The sequence below is a fragment of the Engraulis encrasicolus genome, chromosome 18 (assembly GCF_034702125.1).
Source record: "Engraulis encrasicolus isolate BLACKSEA-1 chromosome 18, IST_EnEncr_1.0, whole genome shotgun sequence".
Lineage (NCBI taxonomy): Eukaryota > Metazoa > Chordata > Actinopteri > Clupeiformes > Engraulidae > Engraulis > Engraulis encrasicolus.
In genome coordinates, this window is record NC_085874.1 from 27,019,517 (window position 1) to 27,043,513 (window position 23,997).

The window sequence follows — 23,997 nt, forward strand, 5'->3', positions numbered from 1 at the left end:
TATGATTTTTTCTTTTGATTGACACAGATTCTGCAGGTAAGCAGCGAAAGACCCGCTCAGCTCACTTCAGCCGGCCGGCTGGTTTTTGAGCTGAGTCAAGCTGTGGTGTGCCCAATCGAAAAAAACAAAAAGTGGCATCCGAGTCGTGCTGTGTCAAGCTGTACTGGGTAGAAAACCGGCAGTGGAAAAGAGCCTTAATTAAGTCCCGAGTCGTTTCCTTTGGTTAGTTGAAGGCCACCTTTTTAATGTGCATGCATTGCAGACTTTTGCCAGTTATGTTCAGAGGGGTATGAGTCACACCTTGCAAAACAGCAACCTGCAAACAGCAAACTCTCATTTACTTGGAATACACTGTTTCTTCATCTCTCATACAGGGCAATTTCCTGGTGGGCCTGCAATCCTCAGTGACATGTTAAGGTTTTGTGTGGGAATAGCAATCAATAGGTGCTTTGAAGTATGAATAAGACAAGAAATAGACAAGAGTAGAGTAACATTTACACATGAAACACTTACACAGCAAATAAGAAGCAAATACAGCATCTGATCTTGATCTTGATCTTGATAGGCCTATTTGATCTTGATCTTGATATTTCCTAGTAAACTAATTGTGTGTGTGTGTGTGTGTGTGTGTGTGTGTGTGTGTGTGTGTGTGTGTGTGTGTGTGCGTGTGCGTGTGTGTATGTCTGTGCGTGCGCACATGTGTGCACATGTGTTGCAATTGATGGTATGATCAATATAGTCTACGCTGTATCAACGCATATCAATGAGCACATCTGGTGTGTGCTAAGGCGTTTTGCATTGGCTCTGGTCCAAAGTCACATCATGTTCGGGCACATCATGTTATCTATACACGTGCTGCATGTAGGTAGATTGCTTCTTAGAAAACAAAACCTAAGATTGGCATTAGGGGCCTCACACTCTAGGGAGCGAGAGGCGCTTGCGCAGTCTCCCTTGATCTGATTTCAGCACGTACACACACATGTTGCATGTGGGAGTGTGTGTATGTTTCGGGGGGGCGGAGGGGGTTGAGTGTGTGTGTGTGTGTGTGTGTACTTTTCCTTGTGTGTGTTTAATCATGTGTATGTGGGTCCAGTGTGTGTGTGTGTGTGTGTGTGTGTGTGTGTGTGTGTGTGTGTGTGTGTGTGTGTGTGTGTGTGTCTGTCTTTATCTGTCCATGGCGCGTGCTGCCCTACCACATGGCTTGTTGAAGGCAAATGAAGTACGAACTGAACTGACCCGCTATGATCACTTTCAAGGGTTCGATCAGTTTGCCCACCTTTTCCCTTGAATTCATATTAACTTAAAATCTCATTGTTTTTATTAAAACCAGTAGTCCTGGTTTTCAAAAAAATGATTGGTGTCAAATTTAAGCTTCGAGTTTGCACAAAAAGACATGAAAACCAACTTCTTCAAGAATATTTGGCTTCTAACCAGCCATTAATTTCAGGTAGCAGCAATATTCTTCTCAGATCATTGAAGCAGGACATTCATTTCCATTATTTTTTAATCAAATTAATAACCAAAGTAATTTAATCAAAGTAATATGTTTAATCAAATTGGTAAGTATGTGTTTTTTTTTTGTAACAATGCTTTTCAACAATCGACAGATTGACACATTGAACTACTGTATCTACAGCAGTGTTTCTCAACTGGTGGGTCGCGACCCAAAAGTGGTTCGCGGAGGGGTCATGGGTGGGTCGCAGAGCCATGGTGTAAAAAAAAAATCATAATTCATTGATTAGCTAAAAAAACAAAAAAACCATCCAACTTTTCCTGCAACAATTTACAACTTTTATTTTGATAGGCGATTGAACTTGTGTCATCTGTCGTCATAGATTAATTCAGAATGTTTATGCGCGATAGTAGCGTACAACCAGTCATTCGAGTATTGCTAAAAAAAAATTGGTTCGCGACTGAATGAGATTGGAAAATGGTGGGTCCCAAGACTGTTCCAGTTGAGAACCACTGATCTAGTATTGGCAGTATGCTCTACATCAGTGTTTCCCAACCAGGGGTACGTGTACCACTAGGGGTACGCGAGCATACTGCAGGGGATACTTGGGAAAATTTAATTTGACCAAATGCATGGAGCAAAGTCACACTGGAATAGAAAAAGCAATGTAAAATATGAGTTAGGGGGTACTCATGGTATAATGAAATGGTTTGGGGGGTACATGAGACACAAAAGGTTGGGAATCACTGCTCTACATCAGGGGTGGGCAATTGGGAACATGCCTGTGCCAATAATAAGAAATATTGTAGTGTACAAATGCATAACTTGTTGGCTATTTCACCCCTGCACATTGCAATATTTAGATGTGACTTTATTAGTCTCACACACCTGCAAGACCCTTAGCTTTTTTAATTAAGAATGTTAGGTGTGAGTATGGTACTTTGGATTTGAAAGCTGTCTTGTGAAGGCTCTGCAGGCCAGATAAAATAGTTCTGGGGACCGCATGTGTCTCCCGAACCTGAGTTTGCCCACCTCAACTCTACATGACACATTACAGTATATCACAAAAGTGAATACACCCCTCACAGTTTTTGCAGATTTGTGAGTATATATTTTCATACGAAAGCATTACAGAAATTTCACTTTGACACAATGATGTTTACCACCACACGTGCTTGACACCATCTAAAGCAAATTTGTTTATCTTGGTCTCAAGAGAGATGAACAGACCAAGGATATGGATCACTGGAACCATGTTGTGTGATCTGAAGAGACCAAGATAAACAAATATACTTTAGATGGTGTCAAGCATGTGTGGTGGTAAACAAGTGAGTTTTACAAAAAAAGTGTATCCTATCAAAAGCCAAGCATGGTAGTGGGACTGACATGGTTTGGGGATGCATGGATGCTGTCAACATTGGTAATCTGAAATACACCTAAAAGAAACAAGCATGTCAACATGCACTGTGACTACTGAAGCAGATCATGATATTCTCCATAGGATTTCGTTTCATTTCGAGACGATTCTAGCAAACACAGCCCCTTCTCTACCGGATTTACATCTGGGCTGTACTCACTTTTGTGAGTGCATGTTCAAACATTAATGGCTTTATTTAGTTTTTTTCTGAGTGAACAAGAAATTTAAGCGGTTAAATATGTTGTTAGAAGGTCACTAATCATTGTGTCAAAGTGAAATTTCTGTAATGCTTTCCTATGAAAAGATATACTCACAAATCTGAAAAACTGTGAGGGGTGTATTCACTTTCGTGAAATACTGTATGTCATTCCACTGCATCGTGATGAAGTTGGGGAAAGCGGGTGCATTTACTTCTCTGCATCTGTAATCTATGCTGAATTGGAGGCAACACTACTTAACTTCAGTACCAACAGGGCCTAATGGGGAAAAATCTCATTGGGCCTTTTACGGGCATGTGAAAGAAGAGAACACAACTAACATCCATTTTACTACACCCAGTTTTGATTGGGTCACTGGTAGGATTGCCAACCGTCCCTTGAAATACGGAATCGTCCCGTATTTAGAGATTAAAGTACGGGTTCCGTATTGAACTGAAACGGGACACGAGACGTTAAAATGCGTTAAAATGCCGGAAATTACATCTAAGAAATGCTATATGTTCTGGGGGAGGACCCCCAGACCCCCCGTCACGATGAAGTGTCCCGTGTTTTTTTCATTGACAGTTGGCAACCCTTGTCACTGGGCATCAGGAAATCGTGAACTAGTTGAACAGACCTGGAGTAGGAGTACTGTAGAGTTAGTAGGAATAGTGATAGGCCTGCTGGAGTAGGGGGATATACAAGTTGCCAGGTGTGCCAGGAGTGCTGGGGTAGATTTTGACATGTGTTCAATGCTAAGTATTGATTCTGAACTTTGTAACCATATTATTCCATTGATGTGAGTGGTAGTTCACTACTATAATTTTCCTTGCACTCATTAATCCTATGGATATGACTTTAATCCTGAGAGGTGGCCAACTGAGGCTTTTTCCAAATTATGTGGAGCAGGACTGGTCGGGGGGGTCTGGGGATTTTTGCACCGACCGCTCATAATTGTGGGCCAGTGGGCCATTGTCTTCTGTTACTCAAGTGGAATCAAGAGACTGCCTTAAAAAAACAAACATTGTTTTTCTGGACCTCTGTCATTAAAGACCTCAGAGAAGGTGACAACACATTCCAAAACTGAAGAAATAGAGTTTTTTATTCAGGTCTGCACATTGGCACAGTGTCCCTTTGAACACAAAAACTATGGCTAGTCGCATGTCATCGAGTTTTCCATAACTATGGTGACATAGGTTGCTTGTCTGATGTACATGTGGGGTTGTGCAAGCCCAACTCAAACACTGCTCGCATGTTTGCCCTGTCTGCCTGCGCGGTATGACTGCGGTGTCAGACGCGTGCTGGCAAAGACGACCGCCCTTGCTGATGTGTCAGGTTCATCCGATATGGGGGAGAGAGTCCCTACCTATGGCCTCTCTAGATAGCTGTGCTCCACACGTACTGCACTAAGTCTGTCTGACGGGGGAGAGAGTCCCTCAGAGACAGGTTTACCCATGGCCAGACTAGGCAATTGGGTAACACTTTCTATGAAGCCCATATCTAAAGCGCATTATAAGAGCATTTATAACAAATTGTGATATGCTTTATAATTACAATGTATTATGACTACACTCACAATGCTTCATGATGCTTTATATTAACACCCATGAATAGCCATGAATCTAGCTGATAATGCTTTATGAATCCAAGGGTGTTATGAGTGCTTATGACTTGCTATAAACTACAGGCTGCCTGATGGGACTTATAGTACATTATGAGTACTTATACCCCTCTATGCACAGCACAGGCCTGGATGATAAGGGTCATAAGGACTCATAAGATGCTATAATGTTCCATGTGCAATCATAAGTCGTCAATGTGTGCTCTAAGTAAAGTGAAGTTCATATGGATGCATCTGTAATGCACTGTATAATGCACATCTATGATGCATCGTAATGCAAGCCCCATCAGGCAGCTTGTAGTTTATATCCAGTCACGAGCACTCATAACACCCTTGGATTTATAAAAGCATTTTAAGCTAGATTCATGGTGATTCTACTGTTAACATAAAGCATCATGGGTGCAGTAGTAATGCATTGTAAGCAATTATAATGTGCATTATAATTTGTTATTAATGCGCTGATAATGCGTTATAGATATGGGCTTCATAGAAAGTGTTAGGGCCCCAAGAAAACTAATCGGGCCCCCAATAGTCAGTTACTCCATGCTAAGTGACCGCAAAAGCAGCTCAAGAGGGCCCTACGGTATGTTTATAATTTGTCTAGGGGCCTCAGATGGGTAGAACCACCATGCACTGGAGTCCCTATAACCTGGGCCCTGCATAGCTGCACTCATCTCAGTCTGTCTACTACTTGTGCACCAGGAAACAGCGATGGCGATTCTAGAAACTTACAGAAACACAATGTACACGAAAACTACTGTTTGTTCTTTGTACAGCAAAAACTGCTGTCCATGTTTGACTACAAAAAATATGTTTGCAACGGTCATTCTGTTGAAAAATAATAGCTCAGTTTTGGTCTCAGGAATGAATCCACAGGAACATAGGGCTCAGTTCAAGTTCAAAAGACGGCCTGAATATGGGTTAGATTTGTTGTCTACATTTGTAAATACAGCTCTAAAGCATCTGTCTGCCTGTGACACATGTCAGTCTCTCTTATGTGTGTGCATAGGGATAGGCTACTTTATCTTCTGGAAATCTCTCTTTACAGCCTTTGTACTGTGCCTACCTATGCTGATATAGCCTATAGACATACATGCAAGTTCATAGGGTTTAGGCCTAGTGTTGCTATTTATATGGTGTACTGCACAATGAGTAGAGTACAGTACAGTAGATTAGCATTTATTGATCCCAGGGGAAAATGAAGGTGTCAAGTAGCATACACACATACATCAATACAAAAACACATTACCCACGAGACATTGCACACATACTTACACATAAATTAACATATACACTATAGCTCACTCCTACATACATTTAGCCAAGGCAGCTCACTCTCTCTCTCTCACACACACACACACATTATCTCTCTCTCTCTCTCTCTCTCTCTCTCTCTCTCTCTCTCTCTCTCTCTCTCTCTCTCTCTCTGAGTGGCAGAAGCCAAGACAAAGTGACCAACAAAGTGTCCAGGAGTGTCATAGTACCATGTCCATTGTATTTCTTGGAAAAAGATGGGGGGAACACAATGCAAACAGTATGTGTGGTATGTTTGTTATATAGAACGTGTTGTACAGGCTAAACATGTCGCATGGTTTGCACAGGTTGCTTGTTTTGCAAACTGTAGGCTATTGATAATGTATTGTGGTATGGACGTTGCATAACGCACATTTATGGTAGAATGGTATTCATACAAGGATACAGGGAGTTGTATTTGTGACATGCATAGATTTAGAAATACAACATACAGTGAAAGATGCATGACATGTAGTACACATTCTGTGTGGAAAACATGCTTTACATTGTACTAAGCCAGGCCACTGACAACGCTCCCCCCCCTCATCCCCACCACCATATCTGCGACTGAACATTCCACCTGCACTACTACATCTGTGACTGAACTTTCAACCTGCACTAACTCAAAACATACACATGCACACACACACACACACACACACACACACACACACACACACACACACACACACACACACACACACACACACACACACACACACACACACACACACACACACACACACACAAGCACACTGCACTTTCTGCACTAAACCCAAACATACACACACTGACACACAACTCATACTCACACACATACACACACACACACACACACACACACACACACACATACACAGGTACACACACACAGACGCACACCGCACTTTCTACCTGCACTAAACACACACACACACACACACACACACACACACACACACACACACACACACACACACACACACACACACACACACACACACACACACGCACGCACACACGCACACAAAACACATACAAACACACACACACACACATACTGCTGCTGGTGTATTTAATAAAAACCTTTTTTTAATTATTTATTTCTTCAAATGCTACTATTACTATGTCAGAACGCTATAAAGGACTTTTAGAAAAAAGAACAACAAAATACCTCCTCTTAATGTATGTTCTCTACAAGTCTTCTGTTGTCCAGTCTTGCACTTTAAATGTCTGTATGAGCAATGTCTACGTCCATACTGTCTATGTCCATGTATGAGTACTGTCTATGTCTATACTGTCTATGTCCTTACCTAGATTAGTCTATGTCTGCATGGGAGAGCAAGAAACGCAATTTCAAATTCTTTGTATGACCAGTGCATGTAAAGAAATTGACAATAAACTTGACTTGACTTGACTTGACTTGACTTGACTTGACTTGACAATGTGTAGTGCACACTCTGTTCAATGGTGCACCAATCATATCTAAGCATTTCCAAGTCTTTCTCTTTTGATTGGTTAGGCTGTAGTAAAGTCAGTACATTTTTTTATCGGCAGATGTATATTTTATTGCCATAACAACCACAATGCCATCGTTCCCCAGTGCACAATATTTCAATGCGCCGTCTCCAAAGGGTTAAACCATACAGTGATTCCCTCATCTTCATCTTGTTTGCTCTGCACCGCATTCAACCAGTACTAAAGATGGAAGTAGGCCCTAGTCTGTATCTTGGTCACCATGTGCGTTTAGGCACACTCATTCTTTCAACCGTGCAACACACACAGACACAGACACACGCAGAGAGAGAGAGAGAGAGAGAGAGAGAGAGAGAGAGAGAGAATGTTGTGGGAAGACAGTGATCATCTGTGTTGTGGGCGGCCATAGCACATGGACGTATAGGCCTACTGTACCTACACACAGCCCTATTCTGCAGTTAATTAATTTAATTTTGATAATGCCATGTGAACAATAGTAAACAATTGTAAACAACAATTAATCTTTGATGTGAAGCATCCATATAGTGTCTGACTATACTGCCCTACAAACTTAGAACGCAGTAACTCTGAAAACGGCAAACTGAGAAAAAAGGCTTCAAAGTTTTCCATATGGCGCGACAACGGTGTTGTCGGTAAATTGGTGGTGACACTTCCTGTTAATGCTTGTTTAGGATAGAAATTTAATGCACACAAAAAAAAACCCAAAAAAACAACATTTATGTGTCTTTTTGCCACAAAAAACAGACTTACTGCGTTCTTGGCTGGTATTACTGCCACAAAATGGAGTTACTGCAGGAGTTACTGCGTTCTTAGCTTGTATTACTGTCTACTCCCAAACCAGTCCCATTGGAACGTGCAGCAGTAACTCGCCGATTTACTGCGTTTTTGTTTAACCTTTTTTGGGTCATTTTTGCACTTTCAAAATGAGTTTTCTCCAAAACGGGACGGTGTTGGACCACCATTTTTGGACACAAGACAAATGAGGTAGTTTAGAACCGATTTCCGATATAATTTTTTTTTCGCCCATTTTGAGTTACTGCGTTCTAGTATTGCACGGCAGTATAGTAAAGAACTGTTGAGGATTTTGGCCTGTTCCCCCCCTCAATGGTATCAGTTAAGTTAGTCCTCATGCCGCTACAGCTGACCTCTCCGAGTCAGATTTAAAAATTGATTCTGTGGTCAAAATAGCTCGTAAGAGATTACTAAAACTGTGGTCACAGGCTTCATTGTCTCTCTCAATGCTTGGCTGACCAACTTTGGCTGAAAATGCCCCGCCTGCATTTTCATCCCAGACCAGGGGTGCATTTCTCAAAAGAGAAGTTGTTAGCCTGTTAGCAACTTCGGTAGTTGCCAATGGGAAAATCCATTGAAAACAACAAAGTAGCTAATGAAGTAAGCAACTTTGGTTTTGAGAAATGCACCCCAGCCCTGCTTGATAAACCATTGCGTGCACTGATTCTTTTTTGGGGATGGCCTGAGCATTCATGATGAATAAAAAAAATAATTCTTGATTTTACAATAAAGAATAATCAGATCTACCTGAACGCTTATTTTGAAAGCTAACTGACCAATGTGATAGAATACATTTAACTTCAATTCCTACACTTTTTACACATTTACCCTTTTTACATATTTTGCCAGTACATTACCACATGGTGTAACATAGCCTGAGGTTAGCACTCTCTGAGTGTGATGGGAAACATAATATGATCATTCAATCAGAAAAAAATGTAGCAAAATCTTTCAGTAGTTGAACATGTCCAGTGACATAGGGTAAGCATCAGAATAAAGAGTAGAGCAAAGCCTTAACCAATCGCTTGGGTCTATTTTATTATCTAACTTCCAATCTTCTGCTTGTGCTTGTGGCCTTGTGATGACGTCGTCACAAGTCACTTTCTTAGTCCCAATAGAACATCTCTGCTTAAATCACGTCACTGCCTTGAACACGCCTCTACCCAGGGCTGTTGGAACTGCTCAAAGTTGATTGCTTCCTGACAAAGTGGGTGGAGTTCCAGATTTTTCAGGAGCTCAGAACCGATACTTATATTGCTCCTGGCCTGACTAGAAGCAACGCCGAAGGTGTTGCGTCACTATTAGGGCGTAGCCTGGCTAGCGTTTTCCAAAGTAATTTATGTACTTAAGCCTAAGGTGCTCCCTAGGCAACATAACACATCATTAAAAGTTTATACATATACAGTGGTGCTCATATGTTTACATACCCCAGCAGAATATACGCTTTCTCTGCGATTTCTCACCAAATATGAAGGATTACACAAAACCTTTTTTGACTCGTTGCTAGTGACTGGCTTAAGATATTTATTAGCAATGTTTTGTGTTTACTTTTTCAAAAGCATGATCACAACCCAAACTACCCAAATGACCCTGTTCAAAAGTTTACATACCCTAGTTTCTGATGCTGAATATGGCCCTGTTTAACATCAGGGACCGCTCTAAATTGTTTGTGGTAGTTGTGGATAAGGCTCTTAATGTTCTCAGATGACAAAACAGCACATTCTTCCTGGCAGAATGGTTATTTCCTATAATATCGTTGGGTGTCTTGCTGGAACCTCACATTTGAGGTTTCGCCTGAGTGGCTCAATGATGTTGAGATCAGGAGAGTGAGATGGTCGCTCAAAAACCTTCATTTTATTCTATCTGAAGCTAATGACGGGTTGATTTGGCTTTCTGTGTCGAAATATTTTGTGAGAAATTGCCAAGAAAGCGTATATTCTGCTGGGGTATGTAAACATATGAGCACCACTGTACATGTACAATGATTGCATAAGACTACATACAATATTGTCATCCTACATGTCAATAAAATGCTTGTGCAAAGTGTATCTGTGAGGTACAATAGTGCATGCATAAACTTTCAGTGATGAGAGACATTTTTCCGATATATTGCCAAAGGGGCACCACACTTATAGGCCTAAGTACTACTTAAGAGTTTTTGGACAATTCAGGGCTGTAGACATACAGTGCAGATTTACACACACATGCACTGACTGTTATTTTGGCCTTTTCATATCCATAAAATTATAGTACAGTAGTAGTTTAACAGGAATATATTTGATCATTTTGATATGTACTTGTCACCTACAGACATGTCACCTACAAAATATACTCAGCACTAGACTCAGACCAGTGTAACCATTACAGTATGTAAAAACATTGTAAAAGCATTTGATGAAATAAGGCATTATATTGTGAATTTGTGAATTATATTGTGAATCTGTGAATTCAATCAGAGAGATTATTTTTAATTGGTGAATTTATGGTTGCAGTCAGTCAATAAATTTTGCATTATATGATATCACATAATCACATTTATTAAATAAATTTAATGGCATTATAATGTACCAGAATCAACAGCATTAACCTAATGCTTTGAAGCTCTGGAGACCATGTGTTCAAGTTACAGTAACACAGTAGCCTATGGCACACCCTGGGAAAGATGACATCAGCTGTTCACTCACTTGCAGCAGGCGCCCCCATGTGGTTAACACAGGCGGCCGTGGAAGAGTGGTTAATGAGGTGGTCGCAGGTCCGAACTCCGAAACCAACCCTTACGAATGATCTGCGGCTAATACATAAAATCCTTTGCAAATTAGCATATTCCTCTACACAAACATTTGTTCAACCCTGCTCTGAACAGATGTGCAGAACCACAAGATCCACCGGATCAGCCTACTCATTCAGGGCAACCAAAACATCGTATCATTTTTATACCATTTTTAATTGTGTGTATGTGTTTGTGCGTGCGTGTGCGTGTGCGTGTGCGTGTCCGTACGCATGTGTGTGTGAGTGAGTGAGTCTGAGAGGGTTGGGGCTATGATCCTACATCACAAGTCTCCTCACCCCATAAAATCCCACCCGCACACTACGCTCCACTGACTCACTCCTCCTTACAGTTCCCTCCACACACCTGCGCACCATGGGCGACAGGGCATTTAGTGTTGTTGGCCCCAAACTTTGGAACTCACTCCCACTGTCACTTCGTCAGTGTTCTACACTGTCTACTTTTAAATCCAAGCTGAAGACACACCTTTTCACCTCTGCTTTTCCACTTCATTGACAGGCACTTCCACTTTATTTTAATTATCAGTTTATTTTTATTTTACATATTATTATTTTTCCCCTCATTTTGTTTTATTTTCAAATGCATTCTACTTCTTTTTCTTATTTGAAAACATTTATTTTTATTGTACTTTTATTTCTATTTTATTTTTGCATTTTAATTACTCTCCTATTGTTAATTCACTGAAGCTCTGTTGTACTTTCCCTACTGTTATGTATTTGTTTTGATTGTAAAGTGTCCTTGGGTATTTTGAAAGGCGCTCAAAAATAAAATGTATTATTATTATTATTATTATTATTATTATTATTATTATTGTTCTTATCTGTATGTATATACATGTACTATATTTTAATTTTGCCTTACCTGCCCAGTGACTTCAGATGGAAATTAGCTGTATTAGCTATAATCTGGCACAAGCCATCTTTTTTATTTTTGTATAGTATCTTGTGCATGGTCCCTATTTGAACTAAACAAAATAAACTAAACTAAATTACACCTCCATACATGGCTGCCCTTGAGCAAGACACCTTACCCTACATTGCTCCAGGGACCGTAACCAATGCCCTGTAAATAACTAAGTCGTTTTGGATAAAAGCATCACACGTGTAATGTAATGTAATGTAATAATGTGTCTCATCTTTACTAAGGAGCCTCAAGTACCTGTATATTTACACATAAAGGCTGTGACTGATGTGCTTGCAGGCAGGGGCGCTACCAAAAATGTTGGGCCCTATGAAAGATTCAAATTTTGGGCCCCCAAAATGGCAAATTATGTTATCAACATCCTTCTAGGGGCCCTCTTAGTGCTGTTGGGCCCTTATAATATGTAACACTTTTCCCCCCCTTGCGGCACCCCTGCTTGCAGGATTAAGGATATCAGCAGGATTTTAAGATTTCCTCCATTACTACATCCCGTACGTGATCATATCATAGAATTCAAGAACCTCATGTGGTTCTGATCATCCTTCTTGTAGCAGACTGGCCCCAATATCTCGTGGATATTGAAATCCCACTTCTATAAGTTTTATAAGGTGTTGATTGTCCTCTTTTAAGGTTAAGTTTGGTTCTATGTTTGCCCCATGGGGCTAAAGTGTGTGTAAATCTTAGGCATAAATTGGCTAACCCCAAAAGTCGACAAGACATGGTGCATGAGGTGAGGTTTTGTACTGAAAACCCAAGTACACAAACAGCTATTTTCAGAACAATGGATACGTATCTGTTTGCCAGAGACTAAGGAGGTATCAGTCAATATTCCCATAATATGTGAAAAAAACATTTGAATAAAACGTCCATAATTTAGCCCTTACACAAATATAAGAACTCATTTGCTATAGCTGTCATAATAATTCTGAATGACAAATATACATGCATGTATACTTTCATACTGTATGTACGTATACATACATTCATTGCCCATTTTTTTATGTTATGTGTGTACTCCTTTCTATGTATGAGTGATGTGAGTATGTTAGTACTGTATCTGTTTCAGTGACTGAAACCCATGACAAATTTCCCCCCTGAGGATAACAACGTACACTTTAAAGGTGCACTGTGAGATATTTTTAGTAGGTGCTTTCAAGAATTCAGGCTGCCCATTCAAAAATGTTAGGCTACCTTTTTCACAAAGAAGCACCACCACCATCGAATCCTAAGTATTCATTACCTGTATGTCTGTAGAGAAAAAAAAAAATCATACATAAAAACGGGATCTTCTCCATTGTCCACCATTTTGAATTTCCAGAAATAGACATTTTCAGCTGCAAAACTTACTGTACTTTGGTCATACGTGTAAATATTTGTTTAATATTCAGCAAATATTCATGAAAAGATCAAGTTTGGCAGAAGGCAGCACGGATTCAATGAGCAGTACATTGCAGCACCCATTCTGGTCACATTCTACACAGAGCACCTTTAAACTCTAACCCTTGATGTTAGCGAAGGATTAAGTCAAAAGATCAACATAACATCCATAGGAGAACTCTTCTTTATGTGACCTTTATTAGTGATTTGATTAAGACGCTTAACAACAGTGATTGTATTTTAATTGTTCATTACATTTTAAATGTTAACTACATTTTGTACATCTATATCAGTGGTAACAAAGCAGGAAATGTGAAACATTCAGAATGCTCCTACTACTAACACTCCTACGGTAATTATAATGCAGAGGCATCAGAAATAAGTAAAATCCCAGTTTCCCAATATTATTTTCAACAATATTTAATAATGGCCAAAGCAAAGGGACATTTATAACTCTGTGTTAGGGCTGCACAATTATAGGAAAACATGTATTATTAAACTACTGAATTTTGTGCAAAATGTTATTTCAAAACACAAAGGGAAATAGCAATACAAATGCAATTAAAAAAAAAGGCTGTAGCATGAAGCCTTTGTGGGAATACAAATTTTTGTTCAGAAATACCAGCCTGTTAACATGTTCTGGCTTCAAGGACGCCTGACGGCAGGTCACTTTATTGCCCCCTGTGTGATCACGATTAACTCTCCACGGCCATGACTTTTAATCAATGTGACCAAAATCACATTTTTGATTAATTTTGATTAAATGAGCAACCCTACTCTGTGTTACTCAGCACAATCTGAAAAACAGTGGCACCAACATTAACAGATAAAACATTCACAGCTACTGCTGGATGGGAATGTGTAGCTCCACATCCAGTGTCCCGTCATTCAAGGCGATGGCCCCAGTCCCTGGTAGAAAGTGAGCAATCAAATTGATAATTTCAATCACACAATCTTTGGCGGACTCCAATGCAAACCGTATTGTATTGTCAATGCCCTGTGTGTTTAGCTGATTACTTATCTGCTCTGTCGCCCATTTACAAAGTAAAACAAGGTTAGAATAGAAAGCATTGATGTATACACAGAAACTGTCAAGAATGTCCGAGTTCACACTGTCAACGAATCCTTGGGCTGTGTTCACTGCCTCTTGCAGAGCCTTCCCGAGCTTCTCCAACATGACGTCAACGCTCTCCATATTCTTCACCATGTCCATCACACTGTTCAGGAGACCCTTCAGCTGGTCAATGATCTGGCTTCCTGACAGCACCTCACCGGAGGGCATTGTTACCTGAATGGAGCTCACCGTGTCAAGAACTGGTGTGAGGTAGGCAGACAGGTTTTCAGCAATAGTCTGCAGAAGCTGCTCCAGGACTGAACCAACATTGGTTGTGATCTTGTGCAGAGTAATTTCGTGCATACCTGGAAACAGCTGGGTTTCCCTCAGGAACTTGATGGCTCCATCAAGTGCAGCCTGCAAGGCCTTGTAAGCCTGTACAACAACATATCTGAAGAATATTGACAGCTGGCTCAACTCTGGGGAATAACGACTAACACTCTCAGAGATTTCCTCAGCTACACTCAAGATCATGCTTTTCAAACTGCTAAGAGTGCTGCCGACCTTGTCGTACTTTTCTGCAAAGCTGTGTAGGGAGGAGGTAATAGCAGGGACTCTGTCATAAAGACCAGACAAGATTACAGCAGGTGCCTCCATGTTGGCAGAAGCTTGCAAAAGCAACATCTCATTGTCCGTTCGAGCTGCTTTGAAGACCAGGATGTCCACATCCGTATCAGGCATTGACTGTTTAAACAGAGGAAAGCATATACACGTAGGAGTTGAGGATGACATTTAAAGATAGCTGATTTGCTGCTGAATGGAGTAGTACTGTATGTAGGCCTACTGTATACTCACAGCATAGCGACAGTACAGTCTTGTGCTTCTCTGTTGGCTTTGGTGTTGATGCTGAAATCCAAGTAAGCCAGTAGATGGGGTGGCGATGGAAGTGTTAGAACCATCCTGACAGGCAGCATAATGGATGTGCACATCGGTGAAGGTTTGGCTTGTGATGTCCACATTTACTATATGAGAAGGACTTAAAAAGGGGAGAAAACAAGAATCCAGATAATTACCTCTGCCAAGGATTTATTTGTTAATGCATGCAAGCCATAACTCGCCAACAACTGGACACAATATTCTCACAATTAAAGCTTGTGATGTCATTGTGACTTTTGGCCAGCAACCAGCTAAAATAATAGGATAAATTATATTTGCTAGTACATTATAACATGGAATATATTCATCTGTCTTGGTGGAGGTTTGCACTTGCTCAGTGCTTCTCTAGTTTTTGATGTTAGTCATTGTATTGTTATTGTGTGTTGGGGTTGATGGTAGCTCTTTAGTGCAAATTGGATTTTGGTGATCCAACTAACTGTTAAAATCTACTGCATTCCTGCAACATTTCTGTGAAAATACATGGGTTTTAAAGGAGATTTCAACATGCAGTTGTATTGCTCACACTTCCCTTGATTTGTCAGTACTGGCCGATGCAACATTTTGTGTTACTGTAAAGGTGCACTGTGTAGGATGGTGGCCAGAGTAGGTATTGCAACTATATTTCTCATTGAAACGGTGGTGCCAATTGCCAAATTTAATCTTTTCATGGATATTTACTAAATAATAAATAAATATTTACTAATATGATCCAAGAACTGTAATATCTGTGTGACAGTGTTGGCAGCTTCTTTCCAGAATTCATGCTGTCCACTAAGTATTCATACTTTATGACTGGGAAATTTGCACTTGTCAATTATGAAAAGGTGAATTGTCTCCATGTCCACCATTTTGAATGAAACAGACATTTTTAGCTTCAAGGCTTACTGTACTTTGGCCATACTAATAAATATTAGTTCATTATTTAGTAAATATTCTTGAAAAGATCAAATTTGGCAATACCTACCCTTGCCACCATCATACACTGTGCACCTTTACAGTAAAGAAAATAAAATGTCCAGGGGCTGGGAAAAAAAACTGGGCCATTGTGGGGTTCTGACAAGTCAAGGGCAGTGTGACTTAAACTGCATGAGAAAATTGGCAGGAATTCTCCTTTAAGTAGTGTGTAACATACTGTATGACTTGGGCATTGCCAATTTAGTAGCTACAAACTTATGACAGAGGTATGAAAGGGTCAATTAGTAACCTTTTACTGCAGATGGGCCTATTCACTCTTTGCTGAAAACACTCAAGTACATCATGACAGCATTGCTATGACAATGCAGAGAGTCTTAAGTACGAAATATCTTAACCATTATGGTGACAATAAGGTTATAGCACAGGCTCTGCGCTAAGGGCTTAAATTGTACAGTAGGTGACATTTACCCTTCATCCAGATGTTGAACTGCAGTTTGAATACCCAAAATAATTAGGTCACTATCTGCAAGACCCAGGAAAGCTTTGACAGTGTGATTCACAACCTCATCTCCAATGGAGAGTGTGAAGGTTCCTAGCAAGGACAACAGCAAATAGGAACATGACATAATTTTCAATTGCATTCCCCTTTACAGTCCCTGTTACATTATTAGGTACTGTACAACAAAGCACTTAACCGCACGTGGGATTATGTTCTTGTACTGTGTCTTAGGGTTAGGGTTAGGTATATTATGTACATTGAAGTGAATATAAAATATATTGATACATATTGTGCATACACTACACTAAAACATAGCCATGCTAACACAGATGCAAACAAAAAATAATCTTACCATCACAATTGTAATCCAGGTACCAAAGTGGAGATATACCATTGGAACGGAATGTTCCATTATATGTTGGATAGGGGCCATCCATTTCTATGACTGCAGTGGCTTTGTAAATAGGAGTGCCAATCTTGGAAATATACATGTAGATCTCTCTCTCCTCCCCTTTATTCTTAGTCACAGTTAACCTTTGAAAGTTAGTGAGATCCCCGGGAAATCCAATTTGAGCCAGATCAACCTCTGCATTAACAGCCCAAGGATCTGGGTATCCTTCATGAGTGATGTTTGTTTCAAAGCTGATCTTGAAAGAATGCTTTCCCTTGGTATTCAGATTATCCACGTTGATTTCGTTGTTTGCATTGATGTTCCAACTAGTAAGTATACTTCCCTCAGATGGAGAATCCCTATAAACGTTGATATCAATGGGTAGTGCACTATTGACACTGGCTTCAATTTTAAGATCTCCATGGTTGATATGTAGAACATCTGTGACATTCCACGTGGAGTGTAAGCCAGTTCCCTCAAATCTCAGGTTTGCTAAACTATTAAAGGATCTTTTCACCACACCAGTGCCAAGAATGGTGCCATCAAAATGTTCTTTACTTGATGATACCCTAGACAAAAAGGCGCTCCAATCAGTTTCATACTGTACGCTACTCTCCAAACCACCAGAGCCAACAACATTAACCACCGGAACATTCACAGTGTACACCATTTTATAGGTATAATTGTAAAATTTGTCTTCAGATGCATCCCATTTTGTTTCCTCATTGACCTCAGCAGTGAAGATGGGCAGGTCAACTTTTGCAGCTAGGTCAATATGTCCAAAGCCGAATCTATCGCCCCTAGTGTAGTTTTGAGTAACCTGAATGTGTGGGTTGTCCAAATACATTGACGCGCCCTCTGAAGTGCCAGTGAGTTCCAGTTTAGCCTTTAGACTTTCAAACACAGACGTAGAGGTGCCAACAAAGTGCACACTTCCATCAGACAACTGGCCATCCAGATGAAGGTTGACAACCGAGGACTTGATGGACACTTTAAGGTCCAGGCTGTCAACGAAAAATCCACTAAAAAGATAATACTGCAAATTGTTCCATAATATCACTCCATTTGCCTCTACAGCCAGGTCAGTTGACGTCAACAGTTTCTGCAGACCAGTGTACTCATACAGATTGATGCCACTGACTGCTGGGGTCTTGAAATTGATGATTGGCACTTTCAGCTCTGGAATGCTTATGGGCACTGTCAGGAAGTCGAGGTTGATTTTACCATTTGCAGAGGCATAGATGCCAATATCTGCCTGGTTGTTTTCAAGTGTGATATTATAGACAAACCTGTCTTGGTTAAGCCTGATCAAACCCACATTGTTCAAGCGCCGACCACCAGAATTCCAAGTGACAGAATAGTCATTCTGGTGACAGAGGTTTGCTGAAAGGGTGTCAGCCAGATCAATCAGTGCATTGGCATTATTACGCAACTCAAGCTTGACATCTGTAGGTGTAACTAGGACATGAATAGTGTGGGATAGGCTTCCATTGACAGCAGGAACAACATCTATGTTGTGGTCAGCCTTGATATCAACTTCTATATTACTAAACATGGTCTCCTCAGAGGCTTCTAGTAGAATGATCCGCAACAATGCAGACTTTGTCTCTATGCTGCTTTTAAAGTCTAGGTGGCTCATTATGGCAACGTCGGCATTCATACTGTCCTTGAGTTTGAAGTCATAACTTCCAGTATCAGGACTGTATGTAGGTCTGGGTGTGTGAAGGATCATGCGATCAAGATCACTTTTATGAGGCAAATTATTGTCAGTAGAAGCAATAAAGGCCGACTCAATCTTAAGTGACAAGTCACTCTTGGTCCCTGGATTGATTGGGGATATGTTGACTGTCTGAGAGATGGTGGAGGCAGCGTAAAGAGGGCCAGCCTGAAGAGATGTCCGTAGGTTGCCATTTCCATAAATTTTCCCTCCGTTGAAACTTGCATCACCACTATGCTCCAGAGACACCTGTACACCTAGAGGATTTGTTGCCTCCAATTTACAGTTTGATGTTAAGCTGAACGTGTCAGCAATAGTCACTTCCTCTTCAACAGTGACCGTGGCATCAATAAGCTTGTGATCCACATGTGTCTTCAATTCAGCCTTGAGAGAATTGGTGCTTGTAGCCACAAGTAGTGCAGATCCTGTTTAAATACAACATAACCTACATAACCATTTTTGTGACAACACAATCATTCCCTTTTCACACATACCCACAGTAGTCTGAATTAGGTATAAAACACATTACTTCCACAACCAAAAACACATACCATGAGTTTTCAGGGAGAGAATGTCAGAAGGACAAATTCCAATCACGCCCCATTTGGCAGAATAGCTTGGGTGTTGTACTTGATCTCTAACGGTAGAAACATCAGCCTCTAGTTTGTAAAAGTTAGTCTCTACTTTGGCAGACGCCTCAGCTTTTCCAAGGACCGGCACAGACACAAACACTTTGTCTGGGGGGAAAACCTCAAAGTGGGGGACAGGAATGTCTGCAGAGACGCTGAAATCTCCAGAGGATATTCCATCAAAAGTCAGAGGAATGGCAAAGGTGTAATAGTGCCTCCCAAAGCTGGACTTGGCATCAGCCTCACTGTAAAATGACAAAACATATTGTATGACATTTTACTGTGCATGAAAATTTTGATAAAATGCAGCTGGGAAATAAACAAAGTCCCTGTTTAAGGAAAACAGGATTACATTTTTATTACATTAGATAGCCAACATTGCTTCTTCCCACTGCAGTTTAAAATGGCATTGACTGTGAGTTATACTTACGCTTTCCAGTACAGTTTATCAGGAAATGACTGGTCAGAGAACACAGGCAAACGTCTGACCTCAGCACCATATTTTTTGATGAATTCATGGACTGTCTAGGGATAATCCAGACATCTTGTATATTTACAAAAACGTGTAACATATATAATATGTAATATATACAACAAGATTTTATAAACGCAGAGAGCAGATATTGGTCAGCTTACCTCAGCAGACTTTCTGATAAATGTGTCAGGTATCATCTGATTTTGGCTAATAGTCTGATATAAAAGGCTTTGAATGTATTCCAATTCCGACAATATTTTCTCCGTGTCAGTGCTCAATTCAGCTTTGATCTCAGCTGTCAACTCGCCTTCATCTGAAGTGAAAGAACAAAAATGTTTAGTGCAGGGCTTCCCATACAGAAAAGATATAGGCCTACTATGACTGTCTTCAACCAAGTTGATCACTGCTGTGAGCACACTTCTTCCATTTCAGCAGCTCTTGCCTTGAGTTCCTCAACGGGCTTCTCTATGCAAGAATGCTTGGAAAATGTCAAACGTGAAGTTTTTACTAGATACAGTGAGGAGAATAAGTATTTGATCCCTTGCTGATTTTGTTGGTTTGCCCACTAATAAAGACACAATCATTCTATAATAGTAATGATAAAATGTATTCTAATATGCAGAGACAGAATATCAAAAAGAAAATCCAGAAAATAACTTTGAAGAATATATTTTAATTGATTTGTATTCCATTGAGGAAAATAAGTATTTGACCCCTCTAGTCAAAGAAGACAAAATACTTGGTGGCAAAGCCCTTGTTTTCTCATACAGAGGTCAGATGTTTCTTTCAGTTAATGACAATGTTAGTGGATATATTAGAAAGGATTTTTTTCCACTTTTCTTTGCAGATCATCTCTAAATCATTTAAGTTGTATGACTGTAGCTTGGCAAATGGGGGCTTCTGTTCCCTTTACAGGATTATTATAGGGTTAATTTTTGGAAACTGTCTAGGCCACTACATGACCTTAATGTGCTTCTGCTTGAGCTACTCCTTCGTTGCTTGGGCTGTATGTTATGGATTATTCTCATATTGAGAGGCCAATCCATGACTTACCTTCAGTCTACACGGTAAAAAAAGAACTGTTGTTTTTACGGAAAATTGCTGGCAGCAGTGGTTGCCAAAGTCTACCTTTAAACAAATAACGGTATATTTCCTTTTTACATTTTACGGTAAGATTATGGCAGCAGTGGTTGCCAAAGCCTACAGTTAAATAAATAATGGTATTATTTTTTTTTTACATTTTACAGTAAAATTATGGCAGCAGTGGTTGCCAAAGCCTACCGTTAAATAAATAACGGTATTATTATTTTTTTTTACATTTTACTGTAAAATTATGGCAGCAGTGGTTGCCAAAACAGATTGGACAGATTATATTCAGGTGAGTTCAATTATAGAGTTACAATCAGACAACTGATTGGACTGATTATACTCAGGTGAGTTCAATTATAGAGTTACAATCAGACAACTGATTGGACTGATTATACTCAGGTGAGTCCAATTATAGAGTTGCAATCACAGACAACTGATTAGACTGATTCTACTCATTGGAGTCCAATAAACATCAACTTAATTAGATACCTAAATAAATGCCCAATTGCCAGATTGTCTAGTGCAAGCAGGTGGACCAGTCTAGTATCATCAATGAAGGGTATGCAAATCCATTCTTTATTTAAAAAAGGCCTGAAAATAACCTTAAGGAAAATGAAGGCCAAAGCTAGCGGGGCAAGCAAGCTAACAAACAAGCTAGTTAGCAAGCCACCATGCAACGTGACTTGCTAGCCGGGCCGGCCAGGTGAGGGGAGGCCAGCAGCCGGCCAGCCGGCCTTACAGCCAGCCAGCCAGCTAGCTAGCTAGCAACCAGTAAGCAGTACAATGCAACAGTCCCTGTTTAAATGCATGTTCAAGTGAACCATGTGACCCGAGTGATGAAGCATTTGGCAGGTGCAGGCAGTAAGTTAATCATTGTATGACAGCCCTTAGCACTCAGGTGAGGTCAGGAATTGATTGATAGATTGATTTGGATGGGGTAGAATGACAGTTTCAAATAGACTGGGCTACTTCTAAGAGCTCAAGGGATTACTGTCCCAGGTAGACTTTTTCAGATTATACTAGCCTATAGGTATATTTTACACATTAAATGAGGCTAAACTGTAGGCTGTTACCGGAGAAATAATAAGTTACAGTGAATTACTGCAAAATGTGCAAACTGTTGCCATTTGCAGTCCTTAACTGTTGCACAGTTTATTCAGTTGCCAGCTTCATTGTTGTCAAATCTACAACGTGGAGGCACCTGGAGCCAAGCAGACAGGCAATATGCTTTCTGTGGAGTAATTAATATTCAATTCATTATAAACCTCCATTGCTTTCTGTTGGGTAGGAGGAATGCAAAAAAAGATATTCTGAATTTTGAAGAGGTTTTACCGTGTCAATTTGCCTCTCAATCGAAAACTCTGATGGCAAAGCCTCAAAGTCCAATAAGGGACAAAATTATTGCGGTGGGAGAATTTTTCGCAGGATGAACTACAACACATGCACAGGGTTGTACTCTAAGTTAATACTCATTGATGGCTACTAATCAAATAGCGTGTTGACATCAAACTCTGCCTGTTACAACCAGCCTATCAGTGGCTTGACAAGTTACACCTGGAACAAGTGCAATCACAAGAGATCTATTGGACTAAAAGAGGACAAAAAGCCTAACACGACCAGAAAGAGCACCTACTTTTTGTAGTATACACAATGTGAAGAAAAGCAGAACAGAGTTCTTTGTCTGTTGGTTCACAATTTGGTTCACTAACAGAGGATTGAGTTTGGTTCACTTATAGGGGACTCAACAAAAATGGCTGCTCATGTTGCCAAAACATTTGAAAATTGGGGAGGCATGTTTTTCATAACTCTCAAGGGAGTTAAACATTAACTCTCTAGCTCTCTTAGCTCAACAACTCGGATCCAGAGGAGTTAAATAACACTCTGTAGTGTTGCTGCAACTCTTGATGTTTAGATTTTGGCTGAACACCAGTCTAACTCTGATCAATCGAACTCTGGCAAATTTGCTGTGTACATATGTGTACACCAGTGAAAAATAAAGTCATATACCGTTTCTTGACTACTTCATCTTCACTTAACGGTATTTTCCAATATTTTCTTTTCAGTGAACAGTTCAGTATTTTCTACATATTGACACCAGTGAAAAATAAATTTATGTACCGTTTCTTGACTACTTCATCTCACTTAACGGTATTTTCCAATATCTTCGTTTACAGAGAACAGTCCAGTATTTTCTACATATGACACCTGTCAAAAATAAAGTTATGTAGCGCTTTTTGACTAAATAGTGGCTTGCCATATTTAGTACAGAGATAAACTGTTTTACATTTTACGGTCACTGACTGTTGCAATTTCACAGTTTTTTGCCGTAATTTCAACAGACATTTTTTACAGTGTAGTGGTGGTGGGAAAGAGGTTGGCACGCAGCATTGTACGTTTACATGTCTCCCTCCATCCATTTCTTGATGATGTGAAGTTGTCCTGTGTTTTGGCCAGACAAACAACCTCAAAACATAATGTTACCACTTTCATGTATGATGTTGGAGAAGGTGTTGTTCTTGGGATCATAGGCAGCATTTCTCTTCCTCCAAACACATCGAGTTGTGTTAATGCCAAACAGTTTGATTTTGGTGTCATCTGATTCCAGCACCTCCCAATCATATCCTAATCCAGTTCGATGTTCATTGGCAAACCTCAGGTGAGCCTGAACAGGTTCCTTCTGAAGCAGGGGTACCATACATGCACTGCAGGATTTTAATCCGCTGTGGTATTAAGTGTTTCCAATAGTTTTCTTAGTGATTGAGGTCCCAGCTGCCTTGAGATCATTTCCTAGCTCCTCCCATACAGTTTTAAGGTGTTTATCTCTTTTTTTCTGGTTATTAAATTCCCACAAGGTCAAATCTGGTATGGAACCACAGACAGACCTAAGATTGATGATTGATGATCATTTTGTATGTCCTAAAATTGGGAAGAAATGCACCAACAGTTTGCTCCTTAAT

General features: G+C 40.2%; 1 protein-coding gene across 1 annotated transcript in view; it reads right to left on the minus strand.

Annotated features, from left to right (window-relative positions):
* Positions 1-13,516: 13,516 nt before the first annotated feature.
* Positions 13,517-23,997, minus strand: part of LOC134469219 (apolipoprotein B-100-like) — a 42,890-nt gene continuing 32,409 nt past the window's right edge. Inside the window, exons 21-27 of the mRNA XM_063223360.1 lie at positions 20,113-20,264; positions 19,907-20,001; positions 19,399-19,721; positions 17,092-19,272; positions 16,709-16,832; positions 15,245-15,425; positions 13,517-15,133 (exon numbers count right to left, since the gene is read on the minus strand). Coding sequence (XP_063079430.1) covers positions 14,177-15,133; positions 15,245-15,425; positions 16,709-16,832; positions 17,092-19,272; positions 19,399-19,721; positions 19,907-20,001; positions 20,113-20,264 — 4,013 coding nt within the window. The 3' untranslated portion in view covers positions 13,517-14,176. The remainder of the gene's footprint in view (positions 15,134-15,244; positions 15,426-16,708; positions 16,833-17,091; positions 19,273-19,398; positions 19,722-19,906; positions 20,002-20,112; positions 20,265-23,997) is intronic.